General features: G+C 41.1%; 1 protein-coding gene across 1 annotated transcript in view; it reads left to right on the top strand.

Annotated features, from left to right (window-relative positions):
• Window positions 1-19,181, top strand: part of MEP1B (meprin A subunit beta) — a 35,058-nt gene extending 15,877 nt beyond the window's left edge. Inside the window, exons 8-14 of the mRNA XM_090285670.1 lie at window positions 512-664; window positions 2,729-2,944; window positions 8,875-9,318; window positions 10,925-11,104; window positions 13,276-13,402; window positions 14,044-14,248; window positions 15,434-19,181. Of these exons, the coding sequence (XP_090141796.1) occupies window positions 512-664; window positions 2,729-2,944; window positions 8,875-9,318; window positions 10,925-11,104; window positions 13,276-13,402; window positions 14,044-14,248; window positions 15,434-15,448 (1,340 nt within the window). The 3' untranslated portion in view covers window positions 15,449-19,181. The remainder of the gene's footprint in view (window positions 1-511; window positions 665-2,728; window positions 2,945-8,874; window positions 9,319-10,924; window positions 11,105-13,275; window positions 13,403-14,043; window positions 14,249-15,433) is intronic.
• The last annotated feature ends 3,348 nt before the right edge of the window (window positions 19,182-22,529 follow it).

The raw sequence follows: 22,529 nt of genomic DNA, 5'->3' as shown, positions 1-22,529 counted from the left end.
TTTTAAAAAAACACCCAAATTTCAATCTACAATTTGGAAGTAGCATTTTCCTTCTCACACAGCCTGGCTTTCAGATGTAAAAGTAAATTGGGTCTTGAAGGAACATGTCCCATGCAGTTTTTTAAACTGTTACTAATTCAGATGTGGACCAACTTGATATTCAAAACTCTTTCAGCCCAAATGAGGTGTCCAGTCATAATATAAGTGGGATGAAGTAATCTGAGTGATGCTTTAATAATCTGAATGACTAGAGGAGTGTAGACTCAGGCTTCTATAATTAGACAATTTAATAAAAAGACATGGGGCAGGCAGTTTATTCAAATCGACAGAGTTGATCAGTGTCTTGGTTCTGCAGATATCAAGAGGTCTTCAAGCCACCGTCACCCAGAATCAGTGAGGTGTCCTCTTTAATACCATCCTGGCATTCCAAGTACTTCTGTGATAAACTCAGTTTTTAGTACTTAGATCATTATGTTGTATGAGTGTTAGTAATTGCTTTTTGCTTTTGCAGCCTCTTCCTTGAGTTTCATGGACTCATGCGATTTTGAACTGGAAAATGTGTGTGGTATGATTCAAAGTTCGGGTGATAATGCTGACTGGCAGCGGGTTTCACAGGTTTCCCAGGGGCCAGAGAGTGATCACTCCAACATGGGCCAGTGCAAAGGTAACAGGAATGAGATGCTTCTAGAGTTTACTTACACTTGGTGGGGTTCTAGCTTTCTTCTTTGCTATGAATGACTGAGATTTTCTCTCTAACTTCTATCAGAATTATTCATGGTAACCCATTAGGTTGCTACTAAGGAATGGGTTCTGTGCCTTATAAGGACATGGTTAATTTCTTTGCTTTTATTCTCTGAGTTTGCTTTTCTTTCTGAGTCAGAGCTGGGCTCTGTGAAGCCTCTACCTCATCGTCTATGCACCCACAGCAGGAGAAGACTGTGTCTCCTGAGAGACTCTTATCTCCAGGGTAGTGGGTTGTTTTCTCCAAGCTTGCAGAATGCAAGAGACTTTCTAGTAAAGGAATAGGCTGTGGATTAATCAGCTTCAGAATTTCAGCTGGTTGTGAGTACATGCTCCTACAAAATACTTAAAATGAAGGTAGAAAGTACAATTTACTTAACTTTATTCAGATAAGTATCTTTTTCCATTGTAATTTTGTTTAAAATTAAATAGGCTTTTTTATTTTTATTTTTGGCTGCAAGTACCATATTTTCATTTATTTGCTCATTTATGGCAGCAAATATGTAAAACTAGACTTCAGAACCCAGAGCCATTGCTTGATATCTCAGATGGTCTAGGCAAGGAGTGGGGTCTCTAACAGTGAAGAGATGCTTTTCCTTTTTAGGGTGGGTTGTGGGGATGGACAGACAGACGTTTTCTAACGGTACAAACTTGCAATGAGTACATAGTAAATAAACCCTAGAGATCTAATGCACAACACAGTACGTGTGAATAACAATATTGTAATTTAATCATCAAATTTGTTTATAAAAGACTAGAACTTAATTATTCCAACCACTAAAAAGAAATAAATATTATGTAATATGATAGAAGTGCTGGTTATCACTACAATGGAAATCATCACAATAGATAAAGGTATTAAATTAACATGTTGTGCACTTTAAATTTACACAATGGTATATATCAAATATATTTTATTTTATTTTAATTTTTTATTTATTGATTTTAGGAAGAGAGAGAGAAACAGATTTGTTGTTCCACTTATTGATGCATTCATTGGTTGCTTCTTTTATGTGTGAGAAACGCTCACGATAAAAACTGGGACACAGGACTTGAGCAGTAAAGCGAGGCCTTTATTCACGAGACTGCAGAGCCGGGCATACCCTCACAGCCAGGAGAATGTGCACACCAAGTACACAAAGATGGCTGGTTTTATAGTCTTAGCTTCCCCACTCTGAAATTGCCACCCTAAAGTGAAATTGATTAGCTTCCTCGCCCTAAAGTGAGAGCAATCAGCTCCCCTGCCCTAACGCAATTAGCTCCTCCTCCCCTCTCCTCCTTCCTGGTTTCTCCCTTACTGGTTACTTCGGAGTTACAATCTAACGTTCATCTAAATGCCCCTATTGTGATTTGTAAATATGCTAATGCTGTCAACTCCCTTCTCAGAGATCCTCTAATTATATTTGCCCTTAAGACCCTTTAATTACATTTGCCCTTTGTTACTAATGACTTTCTACTGGTTTGGGAGTCACTATGTCCTTGTTTCTTACATATGTGCCCTGACCTGAGATCGAACCTGCAACCTTGGCATATCAGGACGATGCTCTAACCAACTGAGCTACCCAGCCAGGGCAAGTCAAATATATTTTAATGAAAATATTTTTTCTTTTGAAATGCAGATTTGGATAATGGATAGTGGTCTTTTTCTTTTTAAATGCAGATTTGGATAGTGGATAATGGTCTTACTTAGGCCAAAAGAGTGGGGAAGAAGGGGAGGGAAGACAGAGAGAGAAAGAGATATATAGAGAGAAACTAGATCCCTCAGTAGGTGACACTTTTTTCCATTTTTGAAAACTAATGCCTATAGTAAGGAAAAGGGTCTGATGTTGCCTCTTTCATAAACTGCCTGCACCTAGAACTGTATTTAAATGTCCCACACAGTGCCCTGCCTACCATAGGACAAAAGTGGAACTATAGTGCCCACAATACACACATTCTTATGTCCAGTATCTGCTTTCTCTCAATTCTGCCTTTATTCTTATAACAGGTTCTGGTTTCTTCATGCATTTCGACAGTAGCTCCATTAACACGGGGGCCACAGCAGTGCTGGAAAGTAGAAAACTGTATCCTAAAAGAGGATTTCAGTGCTTGCAATTTTATTTATATAACAGTGGAAGTGCAAACGACCAACTGAACATTTACATCAGGGAGTATTCTGCAGGCAATGAGAATGGTACTTTAATCCTTGTGGAAGAAATAAAAGGTACAGTATCAAAATCCTTATTGTTTGGTTTCAGAGTGAGGCAATCTTAACTCAATGCAACAACTTACAATCAGGTAGGGGTTATGGGCTCATTACTTTTCAACTTACAACTTAATCCTTGTTTTCCTTGTTTTATGCTGTGGTAAGAAAGCTATAACAAGGGTCCTTCATATGCACTAATAACAGGGATTTTCAGCTGGTGTGCCTCAGAATTGTAGTAATTAGTTTATGTTTGCCATGAAATGAAAAATGTTGAAAGTTGCTGCTGTCACATGGAACGTTCACTTTCTGACACTGAGGAGGTCAGTTCTCAGCAAGTAATAAAAATACAATTGAAGCATGTTTAGGCAAAACAGAAAGAATTGCTGGATTAATATAACTCAGTGTGGAAAACACCTCAGGCAGGACGGGACCTATCCCCAAACAGGGTGCGGGACCTCTCCCACTATCTCAGATGGGCTTTAGCTCTTTCACTTCCCCTCTTACATCTTACTAAGTGTGCCATTACACTTGGACCCTTCAGCTGCGAAGAGAGGTGGGGTCTGCTGCATGGGCAACAGCAGACCCTCCATATCACCCTGCCCAGGCTCTGTAGCTTCAGTTTCACTTGAGAGGACACTCCAGCGTCATCGCAAGATGTCGACTCAACACGGGAGGAGACAGATACCGGTTATAAGCTCATCCGATTGGCGAAGGAAACGAGCGCCAGAGGTCTCCTCTGACGGTGGGAGAGGTCATCGCACCTCACTGGACAGCTACCGTCTCGCCATGGCTCGCCTGCCCCACTGGGTGCGTGGGGATCAGAGAGGCGCCTCTCGAAAAGTGGGCCACAAAACACCCGCACCAGTTAATTCCAAGCAAACAACAAGAAAGAAGCCTCCGGCTCTTCGCCTCGCTAGCTGGAACATCAGGACCATGTGCCCCGGACTTACTGCAGACCTTCCGTGGATCAAGGGTGCCAGGAAAACCGCTGTCATCGATAGGGAACTGGCACGACTACACATCGACATTGCGGCTCTACAGGAGACCCGGTTGGCCGACAACGGAACTATCAGAGAAACCAACTACACCTTCTACTGGCAAGGGAAGTCTCCGGACCAACCAAGACAGCACGGTGTTGGGTTCGCTGTGAAGAACACGCTTGTTAACTCCATAGAGCCACCCACAGGAGGCACAGAGAGATTACTTACCCTCCGATTGTCAACAACTTTCGGCCCAGTCAGCATTCTTAGCGCGTATGCCCCAACCCTCTGCGCCACCACCGAAGAGAAAGAACAGTTCTACCATGCACTGGACGAAGCGTTATCCAAGATCCCAGAAGTAACGCTCTCTATCTCCTTGGAGACTTCAACGCAAGAGTAGGAGCCGACCACATGGCCTGGCCCACCTGCCTCGGAAACTTTGGGAGAGGAAAGATCAATGAGAATGGTCAGCGACTGCTTGAGCTTTTGTGTCACCACGGCCTGTGCGTGACAAACACATTCTTCAAGTGCAAAGAGATCCACCAGGTGTCATGGAGGCACCCCCGCTCCCGTCATTGGCACCAGCTTGACCTCGTCATCACCAGAAGAACGGATATTGGCAGCACCCTCCTCACCCGCAGCTACCACAGTGCAGACTGCGACACGGACCATGCCCTCGTGGTAAGCAAGGTGCGCATAATGCCGAAGAGGTTGCACCACTCCAAGATGAAGGGTCGCCCACGCATCAACACCAGTTGTGCCAGCAACCCAGTTAAGACCCAGCAATTCATCAACAAGATGGAAGATGCACTCGGCGAGGGAGTGGCGGCAGATGACATTATCGAATCCAATTGGCCACGTCTCCGCGACGCCATATACAACTCCGCCATTATTGCTTACGGGAAGAAAGAGCGGAAGAACGCTGACTGGTACGAGGCTCACTGGGAAGAAATGGAACCCGTGATCGAGGCTAAGAGGAAGGCCCTACTGGCTTACAAGGTCACGCCCACTCCCAGTACACTTCAAGCTCTACGGGCTGCCAGGAACAAAGTCCAGAAGACCGCCCGCCACTGTGCCAACACCTATTGGCTAAACCTGTGCAGAAGCATCCAGGAAGCCGCCGATATAGGCAACGCACGAGGAATGTATGAGGGTATCAAGAAGGCAACAGGCCCAATCCCCTCCAAGATCGCCCCCCTTAAGTCCAAGACAGGTGAGGTCATCACTGACCAGGAACAGCAAATGCGGCGGTGGACCGAGCACTACCTTGAGCTGTACGCAACGAAGAACACCGTAACAGACACTGCTCTTAACGCCATCCCAGACCTACCAGTCATGGAGGAGCTAGACACCCCACCTACTGCGGCAGAGCTCGGCAAAGCCATCGACCGCCTTGCTTGCGGGAAAGCACCAGGAAGCGACGGAATCCCTCCAGAAATCCTAAAGAGTGGGAAACCAGTCCTGCTACAGCCGCTCCACCATCTACTCTGTCTCTGCTGGAAGGAGGGTTACATCCCCCAGGATATGAGAGACGCCAACATTATCACCATGTACAAGAACAAAGGAGACCGCAGCGACTGCAACAACTACCGGGGCATCTCTCTCCTCAGCGTCGTCGGCAAAGTATTCGCCCGGGTCGCTCTTGCCCGCCTGCAGACCCTTGCTTCCCGCGTCTACCCAGAGTCCCAGTGTGGCTTCAGAGCTGGCCGCTCAACAGTGGACATGATCTTCTCCCTACGCCAGCTGCAGGAGAAGTGTCACGAGCAGCATAAACCACTCTACCTCGCCTTTATTGACCTCACGAAGGCGTTTGATCTGGTCAGTCGAAGCGGACTCTTCAGCTTGCTACGGAAGATTGGCTGTCCACCACATCTGCTTGCTGTGGTCATGTCCTTTCACGACAACATGCACAGCACGGTGTCCTACAACGGCACAACCTCTGAGGCCTTCCCAGTCAGCAGCGGAGTAAAGCAGGGCTGCGTCCTCGCGCCTACGCTGTTCGGAATCTTCTTCTCCATGCTCCTCCAATACGCCTTTAAGGACTGCAGCGAGGGTGTCTTCATTCACACCAGATCCGATGGCAAGCTCTACAACCTGGCCCGTCTACGAGCCAAGACCAAAGTCAAAGAGGTGCTCATCCGTGAGATGCTCTTCGCCGACGACGCAGCTTTGACATCACACTCCGAAGAGGGACTCCAACAGCTAGTCACTTGCCTTTCCCACGCATGCAAGGAGTTCGGACTAGCCATCAGCCTGACGAAGACGAATGTTATGGCTCAAGGCACGGGGACTCCCCCATGCATCACCATCGACGGATACACCCTGGAGGTTGTCAACGACTTCACTTACCTCGGGTCCACCATCTCGAGCTCTCTGTCAGTCGACTTGGAGGTCAACCGGAGAATCGCCAGGGCAGCCACAGTTATGGCCAGACTGAACCAGCGAGCATGGAACAATTCCAGCCTCACTGAGAAAACCAGACTGCGCATCTACCAAGCCTGCGTACTCAGCACTCTCCTCTATGGCAGCGAGACGTGGACCACCTACGCAAGGCACGAAAGGAAACTCAACAGCTTCCACATGAGGTGCCTGCGACGCGTCCTGCATGTCGCCTGGCAGGATAAGGTCCCCAACACCGAGGTGCTGAAGCGAGCCAATATGAGCAGTTTGCATGCAGTTCTTAGCGAGAGACGCCTCAGGTGGCTCGGCCATGTCAAAAGAATGGATGCAGGCCGTATCCCCAAAGACCTCCTCTACGACGAGCTAGCAGAAGGCAAGAGGATGACAGGGCGCCCAAAACTGCGGTTCAAAGACATCTGCAAAAAGGACATGACACAATGCTCCATCAATCTCAACACATGGGAAGTTCAAGCAGACGACCGCCTAGCCTGGAGGCTCGCGGTCAGGCAAGGTACGTCACGCGCGGAGGCTGCGCGCAACGAGGAGGCGGTCCAGAAAAGATCGAGGCGGAAGCAGCGTCAGCAGCAGCAACAACAGCCATCTGCCTTCACCTGTACCAAGTGCGGCAGGGATTGTCACTCCCGAATCGGACTGCACAGCCATTCTCGGCGGTGCAGATAGACTCTCAAGAAGCTACGCCATCGTCTCTCGAGACGGACGGCTGCCGACGACGACGACGACACTGGACAGGGGACTCTTCCTCTAATTTCTAGCTTAAAAAATAAATCCCGGTGAAGGGCTCTGAGTTTTATAACTCAAGTTAAATGGAACTTCTGGAGCAATTCCTGGGTAGAGAGAGCAACATGACTGGGTGCCCGCCCTTCATTCCAATCACGGCCAGAGAGGTGGGTCATGTCCATCGCCTGTTAAAGCAGTTGGTTAAGAAGATTCTCTGAGGAGGAGGTGTGATGGGCTGGCAACTATATTACTCTCTGCTCCACATATTGACCTCTTGGTTTGAATGAATTGAGTAAAACCTATTATAGAATACACATTATGCTATACGTGATGCCATTCCTCTCTCCCCACCACTATTTAACTATGAGAAACACTCTGAAAAGCAATATTTTCCCCTGTGAACACCAACAGTGAGGTTTTTAATCTCGTTTTATATATATGCAGACATACATATACACACACATCCACATACTATATATATATACCTCATATGTAATTATATATAATACAATATACAATACATATGTGATACATTTTATACAGATATTCCTTTCTATTAGCAATCTGTGCTGTTATCATTGATAGACAATGGCATAAAAGGTACTTCAGAAACTTGCTTAGGAATCCACAATTTAAACCGACATAACTGACAATATTAAAATGGAAGTGCTCATGAAAGGTTTTTTTCAATCTAGAGTCCATCCACGGACAGTGGCATTTTCTGTAATTTGGATATTTCTAAGTTATTTTCAGGCAATTATGTTTTTCATTAAGTGCCAATATACTTAAAATTTAAGTCATTGTGTTAATTATGATTTCACATAAATTGAGCTGTTCTCTACGTGAGGGCTTCTGAAAAAATTTAAATGTACTGCTTCTTATTTGGGTATGTGATACAGGAAAATAAGACAGGGTGGCATAGCTATGCTGTTAGCTAGAGGTGGGGGAGGGAAGTGGAGGGGAAAGTGCAGGTTGGGGAGAGAGGAGGCAGTACTAAATATCAGATAAATATTTATAATGTTGAGTCGCTGGTAATGATCTAAGGAGTAAATTGTAAGATGTAGGCTTTCTAGGGTTTGGTGGATTCCTGTTTAATATTGCCAAAAAGTTGATTGAAAACTCTGCATGTGATGGAAGTGTTCCAATCAGAGTATACATATAGTAAAGGAGGCTTTGGTGGAGTATCACAGCAATCATGGGTACAGATGTAGTTTATTGGGCTTGCTTGACTGTTTAGTTAACACAGAAGTTAAATGGAATAAAAGGTAACTCCTAAGTAGGTCATGGAGTACTCATGAGTTAGATGCTGTTGTTTGCTCACCCATCTCCGGGAAAGGGTGACCTCTCTGAAAAACAGCTAGGAAAACGTCCAAATATTCCAGACAGGAGTCTGACCCCACAGAAATACCAGAAAATGAAGAGCTTGGCTGGAGGAGAGAGAAAGCCATAACTCAGACCTGTAGGAATCAGTAGCTCTAGGCTGAACATTTGTCCGTGAAGGTTACAACTTTAATGTCTTTATTTTTGTTTTTTTAAAGAATACCTAAAATATTTTTTAAAGATTTTATTTATATTTAGAGAGGGGAGAAGGGAGGGAGAAAAAGAGGGAGAGAAACATCAATGTGTGGTTGCCTCTCGCACACCACCAACCAGGTACCCGGCCTATAACCCAGGCATGTGTCCTTACCAGGAATTGAACCAGTGACCCTTTGGTTAGCAGACCAGCACCCAATCCACTAAGCGACACCAGCCAGGGCAGAACTCTAATGTTGATTTACATATGAACCATTATCCTTTGTCTTATTTGCAATAATAATGTCTGTTTTGCAGATATACCCATTGGGAGCTGGGAACTTTACTACGTAACACTGAAAGTAACCAACAAATTCAGAGTGGTGTTTGAAGGGGTCAAAGGCACTGGTGCATCATTGGGTGGCCTGTCTATTGATGACATCAATCTTTCAGAAACACAGTGCCCTCATCATATCTGGCGTATAAGGGATTTCACACAGTTAATTGGCAACCCAAATGAGACTCAGTATAGTCCTCCATTTTATTCTCCTAAAGGTTATGCCTTTCAGATTTCCTTGGATCTAAGCCATTCAATTAATGCAGGAATATATTTCCACTTGATCTCTGGAGCCAATGATGATCAATTACAGTGGCCATGTCCTTGGCAACAAGCCACGATGACACTCCTGGATCAAAATCCTGACATTCGACAACGAATGTCCAACCAGCGGAGTATAACTACAGACCCATTTAGGACCACCGGTTCGTGACTCGTTTTCTTTATTGCTAATACACAGTCATTGCTTGTGGAGGGACGGATGATTTGGGAATGAGAGACTGCACAGTCAGGTACCTAGGGAATTTTGAACCCAGATCTCAGGAACAGAAGATATTGAGGGGAAGGGTTTCAGCAGATGTAGACAGTCTCTCAGGCAGGAGACTGTCAGGAATGTCAGCAGGGATGCCAACACATAGAGAAGATATTGACCGTAGTCTTGAGGACTGATGACCATACCTGATTGCCCAGTGTTATGCCAGGCATGTTGGTTTTATTTTTATTTTTTGTACTTCTTTTTGAAACATGAAAAATTTTCCTTTAATCCACCAGACTTACAATAAATTTTATATCTTGGTTATTAGTTAGATCGAAAGTTGGTAGGACTTTTGGTTGTAGAGTCTGATGTGCTTGGATTAAAATCCAAGGTTTGCTTTTCATTAGCTAAGCAAGTGACTTTGAACAAATAATCTCTTGAAGCCTCAGTGTCTCAGCAATAAAACTGGGGCTGTAATAATAACCACCCAGATTTATTATGAAAATCACCACAGATCAACTGTGGAAGTTTGTGAAAAGGCCTGGTATGGAGAGGCCCTCATTTGTTGACCTCTCCTAATCTGTGCTATGCTGATCTTGCCACTGGGATTGTTTAAAACCAAGTCACTTCTTGTATTGGGGGATGGTTTTTGCTCAGAAAGAAGATGAACAGATGCTCTGGAGTGTTGCAAATGGTTGGGAGTTAGTTAAACCTTTTTATTAAAGAGTTCTAGAGGATTTGTCGATGGTGACATCATTCCTCATCTTCCAGTCTCAAAAAAGGAGTGGAACCTAGAAAGCAATGATCACATTTCTAATTTTAATAGTCCTTTGCTATCTGGGAACCCAATACAAGGACAAATGGAATTATGGCAAGGTGAATATCATTGCTAAATTGAAATTCTACATATGAAAATAATGGACCCAAGTAACATAGAAAAAACCCTTATTTGATAAGTAAAGAATAATATTCACCAAAAGGATTGTGGGGACTATATATTCAGAATTTCTTTACTTAAAAAAACAATTCTCCCTGAAGATGGCTCAGGGTTGGGTGGGTCATCACCTTTTTTCCAGAAGCAGTGCGTCTCTGTTTTCTACTCCTGAAGGACTTTGCTGTGTTAGGCAAATAATTTAGTTAGTTAACTTGATAAATTTTTCTATGCTAATATTTAAAACTCTCTCAGTAACATAATGATTTAACTCAATTAAAAGTCCTATCTGTAACTTAGAAGGTCACTAAGGAACGATTCTCATGGATAGAGGGTTTCTGTACTTGTCAGTGAGTATAGATAGGATTCCCCACCTGGGAAACTTATGGTGCCCCTCCACTCATATTCCAGAATGTGGCCCTCCCAGCCAGGCAATCTCATCTCCTTTAGGACAGTGTAAATGAACACACTCTGGTGACTTGCCAGGGAATATGTCACAGGTCAATAGCATCATTTAATTATTTTGAGCTTCATCCTAATTGTGTTTCACATTGCCTGTTCTTTCCTACCACCAAAAGCTATGATAATGCTAAACACAATCCATTAATATAAATTGCTTTTTCAGATAATGGAGACTATTTTTGGGATAGGCCTTCCAACGTGGGAGAAGTAGCTTTTTTCCCTAATGGAACTCAGTTTAGAAGAAGTAGAGGCTATGGAACCAGTGCCTTTATAACCCACGAGAGACTGAAAAGCAGAGATTTTATAAAAGGAAATGATGTTTTTATCCTACTGACTGTGGAAGGTATGTCAATAGAAATCGTTTTATATAAGCTATTTTTGTTGTGGTGGTGGTAGACATCGATTATTTGCTGTGTTCTTCCAGGCCCCATTTTTAGGTATATTAAATAGAGTTGTAGGAGGAAATGGACCTGAGTGGAATTTTTTTTGATATGAGTCATTAAAAATATGAAAATGATTTAAATGGAAACAGTGAGGGTTCCAGGATAAAGAATTTAATTACCACTACATGGAGTTATAGTGAAAAGCTTTAGGCTGGAAATCTTCTGTAGAAATATGAGGTCTGTCTAGAAAGTATGTAACCATGTACTATGAAAAATAGGGACATTTATTGAAGAAGGTACAAGATACAAGAAACATTGTACATGGGACAATGATGCCTCAGCCCCCTCCAAAGTAGGCACCAGGGACCTCACATAGTTCTCCCAATTGCATCAGTTGCCCTGTCGTATTTTCTTGAATCTCATTGACGGGCTGAAATCTCTTTCTTTTCAAAGGTGATTTTAGTTTTGGGAAAAGCCAGAAGTTTCAGGCTGTCAAATGTGGGCTACAGGGAATTGGGTTGAGCCACTTGGGTGATTTGATGTTTCATCAAAAAACTCCACATGAGACATGATGCACGAGTGGGCGTGTTGTCCTGATGAAACTGCCAATCACCAGCTGCCCATAGCTGCAGCCTTCTGAATCATCCCAACAGTTTCCCTGGAGGCATGTTCAAGCTTAACACAAAATTTGATGCAGATTCATTGCTCTATTTGCTCAGTACACATGCTCACCAAACAGAGTCTACTGCCCCCACTGACTACTACAGTGAAGTCATCACCGTTCATGCATATGCATTTCAGTCCACTCACCTTGGCTGCCAAGTTACATCAATGTCGCACAAACCAATCTCATTATATTAACAATGGCTGGATTTTTTTTTCTGAACAGGCTTCATAAGTTAAAGTATAGCCATAATATCCTAGAATTATAGTCTAGGATTCCAGAAATAAAAATATTATACAAGCCCATGAAGTTTAACTTAAAATGGGTTGCCTTTTTCAAATATACACATACACACATCTTGGTGGTAATAATATAGTCTTTTAAAGTTTCTTAGCGATGGCAGTCAAAAAATGCATTTTTCAAGAATACTGGTGGTTTCCATTTTATGTAGTAAGATTTTAACTAAGTCTTAAATACCACTTGCATCTCAGTAAATCAGAATCTTGTTTGTGATGAAAAGCAGTGCAATTAAAACCCATAAACTTTGATTTCAGTGTCAATTAGAAAAAATTACAAAGGAAAACTTTTGTTAAGGAAGAAGAGGTTACATAAAAGGTTTTCTCCCTTGACAAAAGTCACATATTCATCAATTATGTTTGACCCTGTTTGGATGAGAAGCAACAGAAAATACCACAAAGAACAGAACCCTGGTTGTCAGGAGACCTGGTGTCTTTCACCAAATATCCATCAACTGCTCCACAAAGCCAGAGACCTGTGACATCAGGCAAGCCCCTCAGCCGCCTTGTGATCTGCTCTTTGGATTCCTTGTCTGACTCTTGGGGATTGGTAATTTAAAAAATAACAAACGAGGCCACTTTAAAATCGAGTTGGAGCTGCCATGCCAGAGAAACTGCCTTGTGTGTCTTATGCCTCAAACCTTTGGAATTTTGAAACAGGGCAAAAGAACCTTTGGACCAGGCCTAAGGCAACCTGCATCCAAAGAGCTGTTTGCAAAGATAACAAGGAATGAAAATTAAAACTTTCTTTAGAATAAATGTCACTTTGTTATGTTATCTACACAATATGAAAGCCTTCCTTCTATTGATATAATTTTTCCTGTACCCTATCTCAAAGATACCCCTTACTTTTGTTTCCTAATCAGAACCTTATTTGGGCTTCTGCCTGAATCAGTGCTTCCTTAATTGTTATTCTTCTGATCCCAAATAAAGGCTTGTTGCCTCTCATTCTAAAAGGCCCTTTAGTTTTAGGTTAGCAGTAACAAAGGCTTGGGATCCTTAGGGTTCAGTGGTAGCCTCACAGGCTGGCCCAGCTTTCCTTTGCATCTAGATTTCAACCTAGTCACTTATTATTTCACTGCCTATGAGGATCTATTTTTAAATGTAAAGCTCAAAACCTTGTTCAAGTAAAAACTGATTTCCATCCATGCTCTCCCCCTACTGCCCCTAGACATATCCCATCTTAATTCTACATCAACTCAGCCAGTCCCACCCACTGATAAAACTGACCCTTGCGCCAAGTTCAAATGCGAGAATGACGGCATCTGCACTGTCCGAGATGGCAAAGCTGAGTGCAGGTAAGGGGTTGCGTGGGCGAGATCTCCCCATTCTTTTGTTTGAAAATGTGTCATTCCCACAACGTAGGATTAAATACTGATATTTCATATGAGTGAAATTAGTTAATTCTCATCTCAACACTATTCTGAGGATATTTATTTTTTGTACTTCATTTGGGACTTTGGACAGCCACAAGACCAATAAAATTGTTTATGAAAAATTAGCACATTATATTCAAAATGCCTGAAAGAGTCCTCATAAGTTACATAGCTGAAGTCCTCACAATAATTGGGTGTGGTTAAGAGTAACACTCCCTGCTTTGTAGATGGAGATCCTTACATTTTGAGAAGAGCTTGGCCAAGGTGTATAGCTGGGAGGTAGAGAGACTAGGACATTGAGAACTGAATTTTCTCCATTACCTAGGCTACCTTCCTTGCCCCCCTGGGAGCTGCTGTTCTGAGCACCAGATTAGAGGTCATTTTATCGTTCCCGTCCATTGACCCTGCCTGGCCTCCTGGTGCTGGCCTACCCATGCCCCTCTGGTCCAGAGTGGTGAAATGTTCCAGATGACAATGACCCAAATGCTGACCCACACCTTTAATGGTGAATATGTTCAGATTTAAATATCAGCACCTAATTGAACCATGTTCTGAATGTGTAGGTGTCCATCAGGGGAAGACTGGTGGTATTTGGGAGAGAGGTGTGAAAATAGAGGCTCCACTAGAGACACCATCATCATCACTGTTTCTTCCACTGTCACTGTGTTTGCCGTGATGTTGATCGTCACCCTTGTCAGTGTCTACTGTACCCGGAAGAAATATCGTAAACAGACAAGTTCAAACACAGCAGACATGACCCTGCAAAATGTAAGTTGAGTCTGCTATTTGGTTATTCAAAATCTATTGAAGAAATCATATGAAGAAAAATTAGACTTTTTAAATATACTTAAAAAATTGGGAGTCAACCGCTTTGAGATAATGGGCTTTTGTTACCTTCACTATAAATCATCGGTTCTTAAATTGGGATCCATATAAGCTTTTGGAGGGGGGAGTTTATTATCTTCCTAGAATTGTATTCCTTCTTTGAAGCAAAACTGATTTTACCTAAGAGTTCCAACCTTCCTGGTAAAGGGGAGAGGTGACTGCTACACTACTATCATATTTTATCAACATTAGGAAGATGTTTAAAGCTAATCATGAGGCAATGAATCAATTACTTCACAAGCTTGTTAGAAAAGTACTTAAAATGTATACAGGTTGCTTTGTATTTTAAACAGCTATTTTCAATGTATTTTATGACTCAAAATAAAAGGAACAGATTCACCAATACAGGACCCAGGAGGCCAACCTGCAGACATGGTCCCTGGGCCAGAACTGATGAATTTGGGGGTTGAGTGGGGAAGATGGAAGAGTGGTTAGGGAGGGGAGGGTCAGTTAGCTGGGTGAATGGGATTGCCAGGATATTCCTCCGGAAACTGGCAAATATCAGCACTATTACAACAACTGACTTAACTAAAAACTGGAAGGAATGAAAGAAAATGATAAAACAGAGAAAGGGAAGAACATTAAGTCAATAAAGGAAGAAACTATAAGGTATCAGGGACATAGTAGGGCTATTAAGTATAAACACACACATGCACACACACACAACCACTGTAATAGTACAACAGAACTGCTTTGTCTCTGGGTCATTCAAACACATTCCCCAGAGTAAGAAATCAACTTACATTCTCCTTACTGCAGACATTTCTACAGTTAATCCGCATATAACAGAACCTCCAGATCTAGTTTAGATCTTTAAATCAGAATGACTTTCTTTCTGAGGCTGAAGTGTGTACGCACCCTAAGGTTGAGCATCTGCGTAACATGAGCAGACCGGACATCCTCCTGCAGACAGGGCTGGGGCTGCTGGGGCTGCTGGTCTGCTGGGAGGGACACCAGGAGGCTGCTGATGGTGTTTCATTTAAAAATTAGACCATTTCATTGTGATTTATTTAAATGACAGTTTTTAAATTTGGAAATTAAGTCATCAATTTTTCTTTCCCTTTTTAGCAACATGCATTTTGAAGATGAACTCAACAATACAGTCAGCAAATGCAATTCAAAAGGATTCTTTGTCATGGATTTCACGAAAATATATTACAGTCACCTCATTCTTCTATAAATGGATCATCTCTGTGAATAGCTAAATATACTATACTAAATCATTATTTTGGTGAATAACTAGGGAAACGTTGTTTATGTTTTTGTTTTTAAAGGGGGAAAGCAAATAATAATAAAATAATAATAAAGGTGGGAAGGCAGTTCAGTTCCTTCAGAATAATATTGTCTATAAAAGGAGCGCAACAGCTAGAGATAGTTTTCCAAATTACCGATCCTTTATTTGGGAGCTGAGGGTAGTGGCCTTACAAGTGATTGCCTAGAAACTCAAAGAACTTGTGCTTATGAGCATGACCTTTATCGAAATTTACCTTATTAGGAATTCAAATCAGGAAAATTTAAAAGTGTCTCTTAATTAATCATTAAAAAATAATAGCCCAATTATGGTAGCATACATCATAAGTTTAATAAAAGTAATTATATTTTCCAAAATGAAGAAAATTTAGCAAAAAGAGAGGCACTGTTTTACTTTTTTTGGGTAAATTTCTAATGTCTGGCTTGATAAAAAATAGCTGAGTTCTCATATATGTGTCTGCATTAGATTCAGTCTGTTGTGATATATTATTTTAGACTAAGGGTACAAAGAAAATCTAATCTCATACAGACCCGTAGCTGAAAAGGAGAGGCATATTTGAAGTTTTTAAGGTGATTGTGGACATTTATTTTTTAAGTCTTTTGTCAAAGTTGAAAAACGGTATTTCTTTTTTTAGGTATATTTTATTGATTATATTATTATAGTTGTCCCAACTTTCCCCCTTTGCTCCCTTCCATCTGATACCACCTTCTCTCCAGCAATGCACTCCCAACCCCCCGCTTAGTTCATGTCCATGAGTTGTATGCATAAGTTCTTTGGCTTCTCCATTTCCTATACTATTCTTATCATCCCTGTGTCTCTTTTGTACCTACCAATTATGCTTATTAATCCCAAAGGATCTCCATATCTATGATTCTGTTCCTTGTTCTGGTTGTTTGCTTAGTTTTTAAAAAAAAATTTTTAATTTTATTTTTTAGATTCAGTTGTTGATAGTTGTATTTGTTGTCATTTTAATGTTCACAGTTTTGATCTTCTTTTTCTTAATAAGTCCCCTTAACATTTCATGTAATAATGACCTGGCGATGATGAACTCCTTCAGCTCTACCTTGTCTGAGAAGCATTTTATCTGCCCTTCCATTCCAAATGATAGCTTTGCTGGGTAGAGTAATCTTGGTTGTAGGTCCTTGCTTTTCATCTCTTTAAATACTTCTTGCCAGCCCCTTCTTGTCTGCAAAGTTTCTTTTGAAAAATCTGCTGATAGTCTTATGGGAACTACTTTGTAGGTAACTGTCTTTTTCTCTTGCTGCTTTTAGGATTCTCTCTTTATCTTTAACCTTTGGCATTTTAATTATGGTGTGTCCTGGTGTGGTCCTCTTTAGGTCCAACTTGCTTGGGACTCTCTGTGTTTCTTGGACTTGTATGTCTATTTCCTTTGCCAGATTAGGGAAGTTCTCTTTCATTATTTTTTCAAATAAGTTTTTAATTTCTTACTCTTCCTCTTCTCCTTCTGGCTCTCCTATGATTTAGATGTTGGCACTTTTGGAGATGTCCCAAAGTCTTTTTATACTTTCCTAATTTTTTCTGAGTACTTCTTTCTTCATTATGTTCTGGTAAAGTGTTTATTCCTTTTGTTTCAGGTCATTGATTTGAATCCTGGCTTCTTTCCCTTCACTTGATTCCTGTGGATTTTTCTTTGTTTCACTTACTGTAAACTTCATTTCTTCCTTTATGTTGTTGCTGTACTCAATGAGTTCTCTGAGCACTCTGATCACCAGTGTTTTGAACTCTGAATCTGATAAGTTGGCTGTCTCCCTTTTGTTTAGTTACTTTTCTGGAGTTTTGTTCTGTTCTTTCATTTGAGCTGTATTTCTTTGCCTCCTCAATTTGGCATCCTCACTGTGTTTGTTTCTATGTATTGGGTGAAGCTGCTTTCACTCCTTGTCTTGGCACACCTGTTAAGTTGTATAAGGCAGAGCCTTATGTATTCACCAGGGTGGGGCAACCCACTTCACCGCTTTGTGGCTCTGTTTGTGGAGAGGGCTAGGAAAGAGGACAGTGTCATTGCTTGGATTCTGGAGGTTTGCCTGATACTTGCCCCATTTCCAGTCACTTATCCCACTTCTTATATGTGACTGGTGCCCTTCCAGCTGTTGCCCTGGTGAATGTGAGTGAGTGGGTTTGCATATGTTCTAAGTCTGTGTGGTCCCTTTAAAACGACTCTCCTGAGAAACTGGCAGTTTCTTCCACCACCCTAATTCCCACTGGTTTTTTATAGCCAGAGGTTATGGGACTTTATCTTCCTGGTGTGGAACCCTAGGCTGTGCAGTCTGTCCTGGGGCTGGGATTCCTTGCTCCCAAGGTGTCCCTCCCAATTTTTATCTACCACACATGAATGTAGGATCACCAGTTCTGCTGCTGCCACTGTGGCCTCTCCATGCCACACTGTGTCTCCTCACCTCTCTGCCCCAACTCCACCGCTCCACCCCTCCTACCCATCTTGATGAATGTGGCTTCTTTAAATATGTGATTGTCAGACTTCCATACAGTTCAATTTTCTGGAAGTTCTGGGTATTATTTGTTTTGAGGTTAGTTGTAATTCTTCTTGTGGTTGCATGAGGAGGAGAAGCGTGTCTACCTATGCCTCTGTATTGACTGGAAGTCTCACAAATGGTAATTTCTTAAAGGTTAGTTGCATTAGAATCTGAAACCATGTCAGTGAACTTTTCTACTCTGTCCAGTAAATTTTCTGGTCTATCATGTGTTGAACAGATCTTTCAGCTATGCATAGTTTTGTAATATTGTGCATTGATTGTTTAGAAGATATTGATTCACTGAGTTATGCAGCTTTTAAAACTTTTGGCACATTTCTTAATTTATTAACAATATTAGTTAATATAACCACTAATTTCATAAAAAGTCCTTAGGTAATGGGAAGTTGACACTAAAGGTGACACAAACAAATTTTTCAAAGTTTGAATTTTTGCTTGGAAGCATGAATCTTATCATTAGCCACAAGTACTGTTTTTGTTGTCATAACAGGCTCACTTCATCACTTTTTTAATTCAAATTTTATTTTGAGACCACTATAGATTCACATGCGGTTGTAAGAAATAATACAGAGAGGTCCCCTGTGCCCTCTACTTAGTTTCCCTCAACTATAACATCTTGCAAAACTATTGTACAATGTCACAACCAGGATATCGCACTGAAACAGAACATTTTCATTACCACAAAAATCCATCAAATTGCCTTTGTATAGCCACATCCTCTTCCTTCTTGTTTCTACCTCCTGTTTATCTCCTGGCAACCATTAATCTGTTCTCAATTTCTATAATTTTGTCATTTAAAAAATGTTATATTAATAAGAACCATACAGTATAGAACCATTGGGGGTTGCTTTTTTTTTTTTTTTTTTTAACTTAGCACAATTCTATGTAGACTTCTCAAGGTTGTTGTGTGTACAATAGTTTGTTCTTTGTTATCACTGAATAATATTTTATGGTATGGATACAGCATGGTTTGTTTAATCGTTCACTTGTTGCAGAACACTTGGGCTGTTTCCAGTTTTGAGCTATTATAAATAAAGCTACTATAAACATTCATGTATAGGTTTTTGTCCAAATATGTCTTCATTTCTCTGAGATACATGTTCAGGATAGCATTACTGGTTGCTGGGTCATGGTAGTCGCATGTTTAGCTTTATTATTTTTTTTAAAGAAACTGACAAGTGATTTGCAGAGTGGCTTCGTCATTTTATGTTCCCACTAGCAGAAGTGATCCAGTTTCTCTGTATCTTCACCAGCTTTTGCTGTTGTCACTACTTTTTAATAGACTATTTTTCAGAGTAGTTTTAGATTCACATTAAAATTGAGCAGAACTTATATTTCCCATATAAGTATAACCTCTCTCACTATCAACATCCCTACTAGAGTGGTTAAGTTCATTACAATTGATGAACCTACACTGACACATTATTATTATCACCTGAAGTCCATAGTTTGTTTACATTGGGATTCACTCTTGGTGTTGTACATTCTTCAATTCTTCTTTTAAAAAAGATTTTATTTATTTATTTTTAGAGAGGGGAAGGGAGGGAGAAAGAGAGGGAGAGAAACATCAATGTGTGGTTTCCTCTAGCATGCCCCAACCTGGGGACCTGGCCTGCAACCCAGGCATGTGCCCTGACTGGGAATCGAACCAATGACATTTAGGTTCACAGGTCGGCTCTCAGTCCACTGAGCCACACCAGCTAGGGCTTGGTGTTGTACATTCTTTTGGTTTTGACATATGTATAATGACATGTATCCACCAAAGTAGTGTCCTATAGAATAGTTTCACTGCCCTAAAAATTCTCTCTCTTTATTCATACCTCTCTCCCCCAAATACCTGGCAACTAATCATTTTTACTGTATTCATGGTTTTGCCTTTTCCAGAATGTCATTTAGTTGGACTCCTACAGCATGTAGCCTTTTCAAATTGGCTTCTTTTCACTCTTCTTTTAAAAGATTTTATTTATTTATTTTTAGAGAAAGGGGAACTGCAAGTAGAAAGGGAAAAAGAGAGCTGGAGAGAAAGACTGATGTGAGAGAGAAACATCAATTGGTTGCCTCTCAAGGGCACTCTGACTGGAGACCTAACCCACAACCCAGGCATGTGGCCTGACTGGAAATTGAACCGGTGACCTTTTACTTTGCAGAATAATGTCCAACAAACTAAGCCACACCAGTCAGGGCCTTTTCACTGTTTTTTATTCTAGTCATTCTAATAAGTATCTCGTTGTGATTTTAATTAGCAGTTCCCTAATAATTAATGATATTGAAATCTTTTCATGTGCTTATTTACCACCTGTATATCCTCTTCAGTACACTACTGCTTTATGTCTTTGTTCATACTCTAAAAGGGTTTTTTGCACTTATACCATTGTGTTTTGAGAGTTTTTTATATATTCTAGATCCATCCTTTTGGTGAATATGTGGTTTGGAAACATATTTTTCCATTCTGCAGCTTGTCTTTTCATTTTCTTAAAAGGGTATTTTTTCAGAGCAAATATTTTTAATTTTAATAAAGCCCAAGTTATCAAGTTTTAAAAAGATTGGGCTTCTGGTGTCAACTACTTATTGAAAAGATGATACTTACTTCATTATATTACAGTATATACATAATTATATATAAATTATAAATAATATGTTATAATTTATAAATTTATAACTATATATAATGTACCTAGAGCAACCACTATAGGAACCATACACACACATGCTAAGTATATATATAAAGCATATATAATATATATTACATTATACATGTATATAAAATCATAGGCTTTATTGAAATTTGAAAAGTATCTGCCAAATAGCTAATTCTGAATAACTATAATTTATCCATTAATTGTTTTTTTTAAAGTAAAATTTGTGTTCCATGAAAAAAACAGCTAATTCATCTCACAACTCAAAAACGTTAGAGGTGTTTTTACTTGAGACAACCATTGTACCTTACTGTGGAGCAGAAGTGCTTTATTAGTACCTCCCACTGTATTACACAGAATATTAATAGAGATGTATACTAAAGGGTTGAGAATTCATAAAGTTAATAAAGTTTACTGCTTCATTAAGGACTTTCTTAAGTAAAACTGTCTTTAAATGTATGTATGTATTTATTTACCACAAGTGCGTGGGAGTGAAGATTACCATGTCTATTAGTACAGTTTGGTACTGCTGCCTTGATTTGTGTTGAGACATCACCAGTTTTACTCATCATTACTGCCTCCCCATTTTAAAATTGTGGTAAAAAATTTAAAAGCATAAAATTCACCATTTTAACCATTTTCAAGTGGCAATTAGTACATTTATAGGGTTATACAATCACCACCACTATCTAGTTCCAGAACATTTTTATCACCCCAAAAGAAAGTTCTGTGTCCATTAAAGTTATTCCCCTTCCACCTCCCCCTACTTCCTGCCAACAACTAATTTGCTGTCTTTATGGATTTGCCTATTCTAGAGTTTTGTATGAACTGAATCATATAATATGTGACTTTTTGTGTCTGGCTTCTTTCACTTAACAAATATTAGTATATTATTTCTTTTCACAGATGATAATATTCCATTGTATAACTATACCACATTTGGTTTATCCATTCAATAGTTGATGGACAGTCCTGGCCGGGGGATTCAGTTGATAGGATCCTCTTCTTGTACACCAAAAAAATGGTGGGTTAAATTTCTGGTCAGGGCACATTCCTTGGGTGTGGGTTTGATCCCCAGTTGGGGCATGTATAGGGGGCAGCTGATCAAAGTTTCTCATTCATACATTAATGTTTCTCTCTTTCTCTCTCTCTCTCTCTCTCTCTCTCTCTCTCTCTCTCTTCTTTTCTTTATGAAGGCAATAAAAAACAAACAAAATATGCCCTCAGGTAAGTATTTAAAAAATAGTTGATGGACATTTAGTTTGTTTCCACCTTTTGGCTATTATGAATAGTACTACTATGAACATTTGTCCTGGCTGGTTTGGCTCAGTGGATTGAGCGTCGGCCTGCGAGCTAAGTGTCGCTGGTTCGATCTTCCAGTCAGGGCACATCAGAGAAGGAAAACTCTGATTCCAAAAAACCTCCGCTGCCTTGCGGCATACCTCTTCAGGGGAAAGGCTAAGGGAGTAAACCCCGACAGAAAATCCGGAGCCGGAGTCCCTAAGGCGGTTTGACGTTGTAGTCAACACCGGCAACTCCTGCGGCGCACCTGAAGCCAAGCTGTATTGACTCCGTCTTTCCCTTGGACCCTTCAGCTGCAAAGAGAGGGGGGGTCTGCTGCATGGGCAACAGCAGACCCTCCATATCACCCTGCCCAGGCTCTGTAGCTTCAGCTTCACTGGAGACGACACTCCAGCGTCATCGCAAGATGTCGATTCAACACGGGAGGAGACAGATACCGTGTCACTCCCGAGTCGGACTGCACAACC

The sequence above is a fragment of the Furipterus horrens genome, unplaced genomic scaffold (assembly GCF_987537825.1).
Source record: "Furipterus horrens unplaced genomic scaffold, mFurHor1.1.pri manual_scaffold_8, whole genome shotgun sequence".
NCBI classification, from domain to species: Eukaryota; Metazoa; Chordata; class Mammalia; order Chiroptera; family Furipteridae; genus Furipterus; species Furipterus horrens.
The sequence above is the reverse complement of the archived record's forward strand: the minus strand, read 5'-3'. Positions and strand labels throughout refer to the sequence as shown.